The 14,114-nt window shown below is 48.8% G+C and overlaps 1 protein-coding gene across 2 annotated transcripts in view; it reads left to right on the top strand.

The window, feature by feature from the left end:
* The first annotated feature begins 211 nt into the window (after positions 1-211).
* The window catches only part of ST6GALNAC3 (ST6 N-acetylgalactosaminide alpha-2,6-sialyltransferase 3), a 256,129-nt gene continuing 242,226 nt past the window's right edge, over positions 212-14,114 (top strand). Inside the window, exon 1 of one of the 2 annotated variants that reach the window (XM_066597804.1) lies at positions 212-519. In XM_066597804.1, coding sequence (XP_066453901.1) covers positions 502-519 — 18 coding nt within the window. In that variant the 5' untranslated portion in view covers positions 212-501. The remainder of the gene's footprint in view (positions 520-14,114) is intronic. The other variant, XM_066597803.1, reaches the window with a different exon arrangement.

Here is a 14,114-nt window from a genome sequence, read left to right on the forward strand (position 1 = left end):
GTCAGCTCTTGTGTCCAGCACCCTCCCCTCTGTTATATATATGTGATGTCTGGTTTGTACGGCGTTGCAGTATATGTTGGCGCTATAGAAGCTCCTGATGATGTATATTTAACCCTTGACTGGAAGGCTGAGGCAGCACATCCCCTCCTACAAGCGGGGTGACCCCGACTCTCCTGCCGCCGCCGGTTGTTACCAGAGCCGCTTCTCTCCTGCCTCCCCGGCCGGCGGCTCTCCCTCCTCCCACCATCTGTGACTGATAACTCACGGTTACCGGCCCCGACCCCCTGGTAGAGATGATGCCGCGACCCCCCGGCCGGAGCCCCATGTGACGGGGAGGCGCTGCGCTGGCTCGGGGCCACCGGCTCTCACTGCAGGGAGGGAGGTGGCGCTGCAGCCGGGAAGCAGGAGCTCGGTACCCGGCCACGGATGGCCGCCTCTGGGGCTGAGCTGGAAGGAACGACCGCCTGATCCTGCGGGGAGGATTACCGGGAAGGTGACGACATGGCCGGCATCCTCAAGGTAAACGCCGCGGCTTTGTTAGGGCAGGAAGGGAGCCGGGGAGCTCCGTGCCGGCGGTGCGGGATGCTGCTGCTGCCGGGAGATGAAGGGCAGGAGGGACGGGAGCAAATGCCGGGCTGAGAGTGAGCGGAGGGGAGGTGAGAGTGTGAGGTAATACAGGGAGTGAGTGTGAGGTCATACAGGAGGTGAGTGTGAGGTAATACAGGAGGTGAGTGTGAGGTAATACAGGAGGTGAGTGTGAGGTAATACAGGGGGTGAGTGTGAGGTAATACAAGGAGTGAGTGTGAGGTAATACAGGGGGTGAGTGTGAGGTAATACAGGGGGTGAGTGTGAGGTAAGACAGGAGGTGAGTGTGAGGTAATACAGGAGGTGAGTGTGAGGTAATACAGGGAGTGAGTGTGAGGTAATACAGGAGGTGAGTGTGAGGTAATACAGGAGGTGAGTGTGAGGTAATACAGGGGGTGAGTGTGAGGTAATACAGGGGGTGAGTGTGAGGTAATACAGGAGGTGAGTGTGAGGTAATACAGGGGGTGAGTGTGAGGTAATACAGGGGGTGAGTGTGAGGTAATACAGGGGGTGAGTGTGAGGTAATACAGGGGGTGAGTGTGAGGTAATACAGGAGGTGAGTGTGAGGTAATATAGGGGGTGAGTGTGAGGTAATATAGGGGGTGAGTGTGAGGTAATACAGGAGGTGAGTGTGAGGTAATATAGGGGGTGAGTGTGAGGTAATATAGGGGGTGAGTGTGAGGTAATACAGGGGGTGAGTGTGAGGTAATATAGGGGGTGAGTGTGAGGTAATACAGGAGGTGAGTGTGAGGTAATATAGGGGGTGAGTGTGAGGTAATATAGGGGGTGAGTGTGAGGTAATACAGGGGGTGAGTGTGAGGTAAAACAGGGGGTGAGTGTGAGGTAATACAGGGGGTGAGTGTGAGGTAATACAGGAGGTGAGTGTGAGGTAATATAGGGGGTGAGTGTGAGGTAATATAGGGGGTGAGTGTGAGGTAATATAGGGGGTGAGTGTGAGGTAATATAGGGGGTGAGTGTGAGGTAATACAGGGGGTGAGTGTGAGGTAATACAGGGGGTGAGTGTGAGGTAATACAGGGGGTGAGTGTGAGGTAATACAGGGGGTGAGTGTGAGGTAATACAGGAGGTGAGTGTGAGGTAATATAGGGGGTGAGTGTGAGGTAATATAGGGGGTGAGTGTGAGGTAATATAGGGAGTGAGTGTGAGGTAATATAGGAGGTGAGTGTGAGGTAATACAGGAGGTGAGTGTGAGGTAATACAGGGGGTGAGTGTGAGGTAATATAGGGGGTGAGTGTGAGGTAATATAGGGGGTGAGTGTGAGGTAATACAGGGGGTGAGTGTGAGGTAATACAGGAGGTGAGTGTGAGGTAATACAGGAGGTGAGTGTGAGGTAATACAGGGGGTGAGTGTGAGGTAATACAGGAGGTGAGTGTGAGGTAATACAGGAGGTGAGTGTGAGGTAATACAGGAGGTGAGTGTGAGGTAATACAGGGGGTGAGAGTGAGGTAATACAGGGGGTGAGAGTGAGGTAATACAGGAGGTGAGTGTGAGGTAATACAGGAGGTGAGTGTGAGGTAATACAGGGGGTGAGTGTGAGGTAATACAGGAGGTGAGTGTGAGGTAATACAGGGGGTGAGTGTGAGGTAATACAGGGGGTGAGAGTGAGGTAATACAGGGGGTGAGTGTGAGGTAATACAGGAGGTGAGTGTGAGGTAATACAGGAGGTGAGTGTGAGGTAATACAGGAGGTGAGTGTGAGGTAATACAGGGAGTGAGTGTGAGGTAATATAGGAGGTGAGTGTGAGGTAATACGGGGGGTGAGTGTGAGGTAATACAGGGGGTGAGTGTGAGGTAATACAGGGGGTGAGTGTGAGGTAATACAGGAGCAGAGTGTGAAGTAATACAGGAGGTGAGTGTGAGGTAATACAGGGGGTGAGTGTGAGGTAATACAGGAGGTGAGTGTGAGGTAATACAGGGGGTGAGTGTGAGGTAATACAGGAGGTGAGTGTGAGGTAATACAGGAGGTGAGTGTGAGGTAATACAGGGGGTGAGTGTGAGGTAATACAGGGAGTGAGTGTGAGGTAATACAGGGGGTGAGTGTGAGGTAATACAGGGGGTGAGTGTGAGGTAATACAGGGAGTGAGTGTGAGGTAATACAGGGGGTGAGTGTGAGGTAATACAGGGGGTGAGTGTGAGGTAATACGGGGAGTGAGTGTGAGGTAATACAGGGGGTGAGTGTGAGGTAATACAGGGGGTGAGTGTGAGGTAATACAGGAGGTGAGTGTGAGGTAATACAGGGGGTGAGTGTGAGGTAATACAGGAGGTGAGTGTGAGGTAATACAGGAGGTGAGTGTGAGGTAATACAGGGGGTGAGTGTGAGGTAATACAGGGGGTGAGTGTGAGGTAATACAGGGAGTGAGTGTGAGGTAATACAGGAGGTGAGTGTGAGGTAATACAGGAGGTGAGTGTGAGGTAATACAGGAGGTGAGTGTGAGGTAATACAGGGAGTGAGTGTGAGGTAATACAGGGAGTGAGTGTGAGGTAATACAGGGGGTGAGTGTGAGGTAATACAGGGAGTGAGTGTGAGGTAATACAGGGGGTGAGTGTGAGGTAATACAGGAGGTGAGTGTGAGGTAATACAGGAGGTGAGTGTGAGGTAATACAGGAGGTGAGTGTGAGGTAATACAGGAGGTGAGTGTGAGGTAATATAGGGAGTGAGTGTGAGGTAATACAGGGGGTGAGTGTGAGGTAATACAGGGGGTGAGTGTGAGGTAATACAGGAGGTGAGTGTGAGGTAATACAGGAGGTGAGTGTGAGGTAATCCAGGAGGTGAGTGTGAGGTAATATAGGGAGTGAGTGTGAGGTAATACAGGGGGTGAGTGTGAGGTAATACAGGGAGTGAGTGTGAGGTAATACAGGGGGTGAGTGTGAGGTAATACAGGGAGTGAGTGTGAGGTAATACAGGGGGTGAGTGTGAGGTAATACAGGGGGTGAGTGTGAGGTAATACGGGGGGGAGTGTGAGGTAATACAGGGAGTGAGTGTGAGGTAATACAGGGGGTGAGTGTGAGGTAATACAGGGGGTGAGTGTGAGGTAATACACGGGGTGAGTGTGAGGTAATACAGGGGGTGAGTGTGAGGTAATACAGGGGGTGAGTGTGAGGTAATACAGGGGGGAGTGTGAGGTAATACAGGGGGGGAGTGTGAGGTAATACAGTGTGTGAGTGTGAGGTAATACAGTGTGTGAGTGTGAGGTAATACAGGAGGTGAGTGTGAGGTAATACAGGGGGTGAGTGTGAGGTAATACAGGGGGTGAGTGTGAGGTAATACAGGGGGTGAGTGTGAGGTAATAGAGGGGGTGAGTGTGAGGTAATATAGGGAGTGAGTGTGAGGTAATACAGGGGGTGAGTTTGAGGTAATACAGGAGGTGAGTGTGAGGTAATACAGGAGGTGAGTGTGAGGTAATACAAGGAGGTGAGTGTGAGGTAATACAAGGAGGTGAGTGTGAGGTAATACAGGAGGTGAGTGTGAGGTAATACAGGGGGTGAGTGTGAGGTAATACAGGGAGTGAGTGTGAGGTAATACAGGGGTTGAGTGTGAGGTAATACAGGGGTTGAGTGTGAGGTAATACAGGGGGTGAGTGTGAGGTAATACAGGGGGTGAGTGTGAGGTAATACAGGGGGTGAGTGTGAGGTAATACAGGAGGTGAGTGTGAGGTAATACAAGGAGGTGAGTGTGAGGTAATACAAGGAGGTGAGTGTGAGGTAATACAGGAGGTGAGTGTGAGGTAATACAGGAGGTGAGTGTGAGGTAATACAGGGGGTGAGTGTGAGGTAATACAGGAGGTGAGTGTGAGGTAATACAGGGGGTGAGTGTGAGGTAATACAGGGGGTGAGTGTGAGGTAATACAGGGGGTGAGTGTGAGGTAATACAGGAGGTGAGTGTGAGGTAATACAGGAGGTGAGTGTGAGGTAATACAGGGCGTGAGTGTGAGGTAATACAGGAGGTGAGTGTGAGGTAATACAGGGCGTGAGTGTGAGGTAATACAGGAGGTGAGTGTGAGGTAATACAGGGGGTGAGTGTGAGTTAATACAGGGGGGAGTGTGAGGTAATACAGGGGGGGAGTGTGAGGTAATACAGGGGGGGAGTGTGAGGTAATACAGGGGGGAGTGTGAGGTAATACAGGGGGGAGTGTGAGGTAATACAGGGGGGGAGTGTGAGGTAATACAGGGGGTGAGTGTGAGGTAATACAGGAGGAGAGGGTGAGGGTAGTATGAAGTAATACGGGAAGGGAGTGTGAGGTAAAATAGGAGGTGAGTGTGAGGTAATATAGGAGGTGAGTGTGAGGTTATTTAGGAGGTGAGTGTGAGGTTATTTAGGAGGCGAGTGTGAGGTAATACAGGAGGTGAGCGTGAGGTAATACAGGGGGGGGTGTGAGGTAATACAGGAGGAAAGGGTGAGGGGAGTGTGAGATAATACAGGGGGTGAGTGTGAGGAAATACCAGAATTGGGTGTGAGGCAATACCGAAGATGAATGTGAGGTAATACAGGAGGGGAGCGTGAGGTAATATAGGAGGTGAATGTGAAGTATGAGAGTTGAGTGTGAGGTAATACAGGGGTTGAGTGTGAGGTAATACAGGGGGTGAGTGTGAGGTAATTTTGGAGGTGAGTGTGAGGTAATTTTGGAGGTGAGTGTGAGGTAATTTTGGAGGTGAGTGTGAGGTAATTTTGGAGGTGAGTGTGAGGTAATTTTGGAGGTGAGTGTGAGGTAAGTTTGGAGGTGAGTGTGAGGTAATTTTGGAGGTGAGTGTGAGGTAATTTTGGAGTTGAGTGTGAGGTAATATAGGAGGTGAGTGTGAGGTAATATAGGAGGTGAGTGTGAGGTAATACAGGAGGTAAGTCTGAGAGGTGTTTGTGAAGTAATACAGGAGGTGAGTGTGAAGTATGAGAGGTGAGTGTGAGGTAATACAGGAGGTAAGTGTGAGAGGCGAGTGTGAGGTATGAGAGGTGAGTGTGAGGTAACACAGGAGGTGATTGTGAAAAGTTAGTGTGAAGTATTAGGAGGTGAGTGTTAGGTACGAGATGTGAGTGTGATGTACGAGAGGTGAGGGAGCAGTAATACGGGAGGTGAGTGTGAGGTAATACGAAAGGTGAGGGTTAGGTAATACGGGAGATAGGTGTGAGGTAATACAGGAGGTGAGTGTGAGAGGTGAGTGTGGAGTAATACAGGAGGTGAGTGTGAGGTAATATGGGAGGTGAGTGTGAGGTAATACAGGGCGTGAGTGTGAGGTAATACAGGTCGTGAGTGTGAGGTAATACAGGTCGTGAGTGTGAGGTAATACAGGACATGAGTGTGAGGTACGATAGGTGAGTGTGAGGTAATACAGGAGGTGAGTGTGAGGTAATACAGGAGGTGAGTGTAAGAGGTGGTTGTGAAGTAATACAGAAGGTGAGTGTGAAGTATGAGAAGTGAGTGTGAGATAATACAGAAAGTGAGTGTGAGGTATTACAGAAGGTAATACAGGAGGTGAGTGTGAGGTAATACAGGAGGGGAGTGTGAGAGGTGAGTGTGAGGTACTTCAGGAGGCGAGTGTGAGGTACGAGAGGTCAGTGTGAGGTACGAGACGTGAGTGTGAGGTAATACAGAAGGTAAGAGTGAGGTACGAGAGGTGAGTTAATACAGGAGGTGAGTGTGAGGTAATACAGGAGGTAAATGTGAGGTAATACAGGAGGTGAGTGTAAGAGGTGTGTGTGAAGTAATACAGAAGGTGAGTGTGAGGTAATATAGGAGGTGAGTGTGAGGTAATACAGGAGGTAAGTCTGAGAGGTGTTTGTGAAGTAATACAGGAGGTGAGTGTAAAGTATGAGAGGTGAGTGAGAGGTAATGCTGGAGGCGAGTTTGAGGTAATACAGGGGGTCAGTGTAAGAGGTGAGTTTGACATATGAGAGGTGAGTATGAGGTAATGCAGGAGGTGAGTGTAAGCTAATACAGGAAGTGAGTATGAGAGGTGAGTGTGAGGTTATACAAGAGGTGAGTGTGAGAGGTGAGTGAAAGCTAGTACAGGAGGTAAGAGTGACGTACGATAGGTGAGTGTGAGGTAATACAGGAGGTGAGTGTGAGGTACAAGAGGTGAGTCTAGAGTAATACCGGAGGTGAGTGTGAGGTAATTCGGGAAGTGGGTGTGAGGTAATACAGAAGGTGAGAGGTGAGTATAAGCTAATACAGGGGGTCAGTGTAAGAGGCGAGTGTGAGGTAATACAGGAGGTGAGTTTGAGGTAATACAGGGGGTCAGTGTAAGAGGCGAGTGTGACGTATGAGAGGTGAGTATGAGGTAATACAGGAGGTGAGTGTAAGGTGATACAGGAGGTGAGAGTGAGGTAATAAAGGAGGAGAGTGTGAGAAGTAAGTGTAAGCTAATACAGGGTGTGTGTATGAATTAGGAGAGGTGAGTGTGAGCTAACAGAAGTGTGAGGTACGAGAGGTGAGTGTATGGTACGAGAGGTGAGTGCGAGGTACGAGTATGAGTTGAGTGTGAGCTCAGTGTATGGGATGAGTGTGAGTTGAGAATGAGAGTCGACTATGAGAGATGAGTGTAAGCTCATTGTATGGGATGAGTGTGAGCCAAATGTAGGCGAGTGTGGGATGAGAGAATGATAGGTAGGTGATAGTAAGTTCAGTATGTGAGAGTTGCTTACAAACTCCTTTTACAAGAGATGAGTGTAAGCTGAATGTAGGCGAGGGTGAACTGAGTGTAAGCTCAATGTATGAGAGAGGACTGTTAGCCAAATGTAGTTAATTATGAGCTGAGCGTACAAGAGGTGAGTGTGAGCTGAATGTAGGTAAGTGTGAACTAAGAGTATGAGAGTGTAGCTCAATGTACTCAACTCACACTCACCTAATACAAGAGTGTGAGTTGAGAGCATTATATGGTAAGCTCACTGTATGAGTCCAGTGTATGAGAGATGAGTGTGAGTTTGGAGTATAAGTGGTGAGTATGAGTTTCGTATATTGCAGGTGAGTATGAGCTTAGTGTAAGAGAAGTGAGTATGAATTCAGTCTTTTACATGTGAATGTGAGCTTAGTGTGTGAGAAGTGAGTGTTAATTTAGTGTATGAAAGGTGAGCGTGAGCTTAGTGTATGAGATGCATGAATCCAGTGTACGGGAGGTGAGTGCGACTTCAGTATTACAGGTGTATGTGAAAGGCAAGTGTGAGGTGAAGTGTATGAAAGTGAGTGTGAACTCAGTCCCCGTCATGCGAGATGATTGTGAATTCTGTATGTATTACATATTAGTGATCATAGGGTGTCAGAGGGCAGAGATATAATTTCTAGAATTTCCAATATTCCCTCCCAGTAAAGAGCACAACAGTCAACTTCTCCAAAGCCTCAAGTGGCTGATAACAGGGAACAATAAATTCCATTCAACTGCACCGCAAAAATGGAGATAAAAGCCTTTGTTTGCTTTAGAAAACCACTTTTTGTATCATAATAACCAAAACCACTTCAGTTTCCAAAACTGACTGGTACTTTCTCTGAGGGTCGGACTCCTAAGCTCATCACTGGGGGGGGGTCTTTTCATGTGAACCACCCCTTTAAGTGTGACATCCCTTTAAGAAGCAGTACTCTGTATATAAATAGGATATGTGGGTTGTCTGCTGGGAGAAGGAGATAAGCGGCTTTTCTTGGCTCCCTGGCTGCTGACCTTTGGGTGAAAAGTTGATTGAAAGGTTGAAGATTATGTAAGAATTCATCAGAAGTTGAGAGGGGCGAGAAGTCTGCCAGCAGATTAGCTGTGACTCTTCTTAAAGGGCCCACATCACCATTTCCTTTTTTTTTTTTTTTTTTTACATAAATCATAATTATATGAAGTTGTGTAATATATCTTATCAGCTGATGGTGGCGTCTTCCTTACCCTCCAGTGGCTCGTAGTTTTCCCTGAAGATTTGACTCATCTCAGACTCCCATAGACTTGCATAGGCGTGCGCACACTGCGGTCTGAGAAGAGCCAAATCTTTAAGCCACGTGCATACTTTACGGAGGGACGCAGCGGGTGAATGTAAACCTCCCCCTCCCACCCCACCCCTGGTACCCCGTCACCCCCCAGAACAGCTCCATAACTAAGTTTTATGGCACTGTTCCATACTGACACTGTACCTTTAAGAACAGCATGTGTGTAGCCTCTATACTACACAGAATGCAAATTTTTTTTGTATTTTCCGACTCTTTAGATGATAGAATTGGCGCATTCCTCAGCGGCACTTACCGACCCGGTATAACCCGACCTGAGACTCTACATATTGACCTGAGCTGCTGGTTTTTGCTGTGGCTATACCAAGAATTGGCCATGGATCCGGACGCTGTTTTAGCCCTCTTTGGTGGGAGAATCTGTGTGTGGAATCCACATCAAAAATTTACGTGTTGTTTATTTATTTATTTTTTTGTGCGCACGCAAATTTGAAAAATCTGCGTTGTATGAACTGTGGCGCAGATTCCCATTGGAGGTAGCGGGACGTGGATTCATCATGGAATCGGCGGGGATTCTTCGTCAAATTCCTTAGCGGAAAAAACCGCTGTGTGATCATCCACTCGGCCTTTCTGTCACCGCAGATCAATCCACTAATAAGACGATAAATATGTATCAGCTTCTACACGAGCCGATAAAGCATTCAGATTCCGGTATTCAGCAGAATGAACAATTAGTTCAGGGTAAATGTTCCGAATGAACGCCGAATGAGAATTCTCATTCTTTGTTCAATTTCTGCAGGCAAAAAACTGATCAACGGATCGTCCCGTGTGAACAGGCAGTCATCGCATGAACAACTGCCTGTTTACTGTGAATGGAGGCGGGTGGAGGAGAATGATCCCGGGCTCACTCCACCTCCACTCACTGAGTGATGGTCATGCCTGTGTAAAAGCACAAGAACGATTATCGCTAGGATGGCTGTCGGTTATTTGCGCCAAACAGGTTGTCCCGTGTAAAAGGGGCCTTACACTGCGGGGATCACTACTTTGGATGGCCACTAAACCTAAAGGGGTCCTACTTATTAGAAGGGTCTCTTGACAATAAGCTGATCAAAAAGTGTCCCCCTGCTGCGACCCGCATGGCTCAGCTGTAATCTTTGGGGAGACCCGGCATTAAAGGGGTATTCTGATCCCGGCGTCTCATGGCCGTGACGGGAAAACCTGGTGCTCTAACCTGTCGGAAAGAGCCGACTGCTGTTCCCATAGCTCTCATTGAAGTGAATGGAAGCGACGAGAGTAGCGCAGCGCGCCGTTTTATAACAGCACAGCAGTGTTAGGGTGCATTCACACGGGCAAGTTTCTCGTGTTGTGATACGCACAGAACTCACATTGAAATAGACCCTGATTATCTGCAATGGGCCTACTTACATGTGCGATTTTTGTTTTTTTTTCTCTCATAACAATACGAGTCTAATAAAAATATTGACCATTTTTTCCAATGAGCGAGAAAAAAATGTACTTTTTTTTTTTTAAACATTTAAAACATTTTTTTTTTGCCTTTTGAATAAACTTGCGATTTTCTTGCAAATCACATCGCACTTTCACAAGCAAAATATTGGTTCGAGTTTCACAGCCAGATATCACGCTCGCCCCCGTGTAAACGCAACCTTATACATACGTGTACGGTTATAAATGCTTCTGGAGGTACTCAGCCCTGCAGATAAAGTAGGGAGTAGGGAGGGGGAATGTTTTTGGACTTCCTGTCATTTCTTGCAGCCTTACATGGCTGATAACAGGGGGCAATAGAGTGTAACTAACTGCACAGCAAAGAGTGATAGACTTTCCATAAATATCTCGGGTGGGGATATCCCTTTAAGCTTCACATATAAATGAAAGCCCCTTTAAGTGGAGCATCATGTCAGGGACGTCCAGCCTCTGTTAACTCTTTGCTGCTGCGTTTCCTGCCGGCCGGATGGTTGCAATCAGCAGGGCAGATGTGTTACTACACGGGCCGGAGAGTGTTCTGTGTAACCACATTACGTGTCTGCGCTACAGATGTGCGCGGCCGGCGCCTGGCACGGAACGCGGCTGGAGAAATCCAGCTTAACCCCTCACTCACCAGCACTCAGCGATTGCTACAGACTGAGAGCCGTGGGTCATCGTCACCGGGGTGTAATACAGACACATGTTTGCAGCTGTCAGGAGAGTAATCCCGTCCGAGCCATAGGCAGCAGGAAATTGCGCAGGCTTCCTCGCTATAAACAATCGCATTTTACTCCAGAAAGCTGCAGCGTTTCAGAGGAAACCTGGATTTAAGTAATGGAGATGCGTACGGGGGGAAAAAGAGTCTTCCGGCCAAAAACATCACTTCTGGCATTATGTTTTTTTTGCAGCGGGGGATAAATGGCGTGAAATTTTAATGGTTCAGATTTTTCCAGATGCGGCGACACCAACTAAGTTTATCTTTTGTTTATAGTAAAGGTGTATTCCCACCTCATCAGGATATCCTCGTGCACAGGGTAGGTATAGCTTGTGGATTAGGGAGTGTTCAGCCACTGCGACCCCCACCAATCCTGAGATATCGCCCCCCGGAGGCCGTGTATGTAGTGTACGTATATTCATTAGGACCACAGAAGATAACCGGACTCAAGTAAATGAAGTGGAGCTGCCAGAACAACGGGACGCCCAGTTGGTGATATCCTGGGATTGGCGGGGGTGCCAGCAGTCAGAACCCACTGATTAGCAAACTGTTCCCTATTAAAAAGACATGGGATGGGAATACCTAGTTAACCACTTCCCAACCCCACCATGTAAATACACATAATGTGTTCATATGAGGGTGGATGGAGCGTGATCAGCAGCCGAGTCCTCTCCATAGAGGCTATCACCTATTTTTGACAACTGAAAATCGCCGGTAACGGCTGCAATTGGAGTTGGTTGTAATAATGTCTGTTAATTATTTAGATGCCGTGGTCAGAATCGGGTTAGCATTACAGCTGCTGACTCATGCCCTGATGTCGCACTTTCCACCATGTAAAAACCTCGTAAATGCGAGACGTTTGCATTCGAAAACAGCCTTGCATCACAGTGGGGAATCCCTTCATCCCACTGGTTTCAATGGGGCAGCATCAGCGTCGATCCCATTGTTTTCAGCAGCAGCGTCGGCCCAATTGAAAGCAATGGGAGAACTCAGCGATCCTCTGTGACAGCAGGGGATAATAATAATCTTAATATAGCTCCAACATATTCCGCAGCGCTTACAAAGACAGGGTGAATACAGAAAAATTACAGGACCACGGTTACATAGTAATCAGTTGATGGAAACAATAGAGGTGAGGGTCCTGCTCCACAGAGCTTACATACTACAAGTAATGGGGGGAAAACAGAAGGTAAAGGGCTGGAGATGTGCACGGTATGGTGAGGTGGAGAGTGTGGGGTGCTATACACATAGACAATGGTCAGACATTAAGCCGTGTGACAGCAGAAACAGTGTGACTGCAGGGGGGCAGTTGATTGTGGCTACTGCGTTTCCCTGAAAATAAGACACTGTCATATTATTTTTTTGCCCCAAAAGAGGCTGTCTTATTTTCGGGGGGGGGGGGGGAGGGGGGCATATACTCACCTGGTCTGTGGCGTCCCATGGTCTCCAGCGGTGCTCAGTGAATGGCATCACTGAATGAATGTGATTGGCTGATCGAGTGCCGGCTGTGATTGGCTGCTGGCGCTCAATTAGCCAATCACAGCGCTCGCTTTGCTGGAGGCAGGGTATTCAAAGCCCCGTCACCAGAAGAAGCTGACATGGCAGACGGCCACCAGAGACCATCGGGATGCCGCGGACCAGGTGAGTATTGATTTTTTTTGAGGTGAGGGCAGGTTAGCTATGTCTTATTTTTGAGGGACGCCTCATAGTTCAAGCCTTCCTCAAAAACCGGCATAGGTCTTACTATCGGGGTAGGACCTACTTTCGGGGAAAACACGGTAGCAGGGAATGCAGTCAGTAGGTCAGGTAGCATGTTATCATGTGGCATCCAGAGGGGTTTGGTTTAGGAGATATGGTATGCCTCCCTGAAGAGGTACGTTTTTAGAGCACGCCTGAAGTTCTGCGAGTCATGCATTGCCCGGATAGCCTTTGGTAGTGCGTTCCAGAGGACCGGTGCTGCTCTTAAGAAGTCTTGGAGCTGGGAATGAGAGGTTCAAATTAAAGGGGCACTCAGTCTGATTTAATTAACAGAGCGGAGGCACGGGCTGGGTGGGGGATTGAGATGAGGGAGGCAATGTAGGACGACGCGGTGCTGTGGAGGGCTGTATGGATGAAGGTAGTGAGTTCAAATTGTATTCTGTATTTGACGGGCAGCCAGTGCAGTGACTGGCACAGGGCAGAGGCATCCGAGTAGCGGCTGGACAGGAAGATGAGCCTGGCTGCCGCATTCAGGATGGATTGGAGAGGGTAGAGTCTTGTTCCAGCGAGTTGCAATAATCGAGCTGGGAGTGGATGAGAGCAACAATGAGCGTTTTTAGCGAGTCCACGGTGAGAAAAGGGCGGATTCTTGCAGTGTTCTTGAGGTGCAGCTGACAAGTTCTGGCCAGAGATTGGATGTAGGGGGTGAAGGAGAGATCGGTGTCGAATATGACCCCAAGGCAGCGGGGACGCAGTCTGGGAGTTATGGTGCCACACACTGAGATGGAGATGTCAGGATGAGGTCGGTTAGCGGAGGGCGGAAACACCAGGAGGTCAGATTTTGAGAGGTTCAGTTTTAGGTAGAGAGAGGACATGGTGTTAGAGACAGCGGACAGACAGTCGGTGACGGTTTGGAGGAAAGGTGCAGAGATGTCACGGGAAGAGGTGTATAGCTGGATGTCATCGGCGTAGAGGTGGTATTGGAGGCCAAATCTCCTGATGGTTTGTCCAATAGGGGCTGTGTAGATGGAAAAAAGGAGGGGGCCGAGGACCGAGCCCTGGGGGACCCCAACAGCAAGGGGAAGAGGAGGGTAGGTAGAGCCAGCAAAGGAGACACTGAATGAGCAGTCAGATAGGTAGGAGGAGAACCAGGAGAGAGCAGTGTTCCTTAGGCCAAGGAGCGAAGCATACGGAGTTTATGGTCAACAGTGTCAAATGCTGCAGAGAGATCGAGGAGGATCAGTAGGGAGTAATCGCCCCTCGATTTGGCTGTTAGGAGGTTGTTTGACACCCTTGTAAGGGCAGTTTCTGTTGAGTGAAGGGATCGGAAGCTGGACTGTAGGGGGTCGAGAAGAGAGTTTTCTGATAGCTTACAAGGCGGGAGTAAACCAGGCGTTCTAATAGTTTGGAGATAAACGGGAAATTTCAGATGGGTCGGTAGTTGGCAGCTTCAGTCGCGTCAGGAGTCTGTTTCTTTAGGAGTGGGGATATGATGGCGTGTTTGAAAGAAGAGGGAAAGATGCCAGAGGTCAGAGAGAGGTTGTATATAGTGGTGAGATGGGATATAACCACTGGGGAGGGGATCACTAGCGCAGGTGGTGGGGCGAGCTGAGAGCAATTTGGAGACTTCTTCCTCTGTCTTTGGTCGGAGTACAGGCAGTGAGCCAGGAGCTAGATGCAGTATTTATGATTAACCCTTTCCCGCTGCAGGA

This window comes from Eleutherodactylus coqui, chromosome 3 (genome assembly GCF_035609145.1).
Source record: "Eleutherodactylus coqui strain aEleCoq1 chromosome 3, aEleCoq1.hap1, whole genome shotgun sequence".
NCBI lineage: Eukaryota > Metazoa > Chordata > Amphibia > Anura > Eleutherodactylidae > Eleutherodactylus > Eleutherodactylus coqui.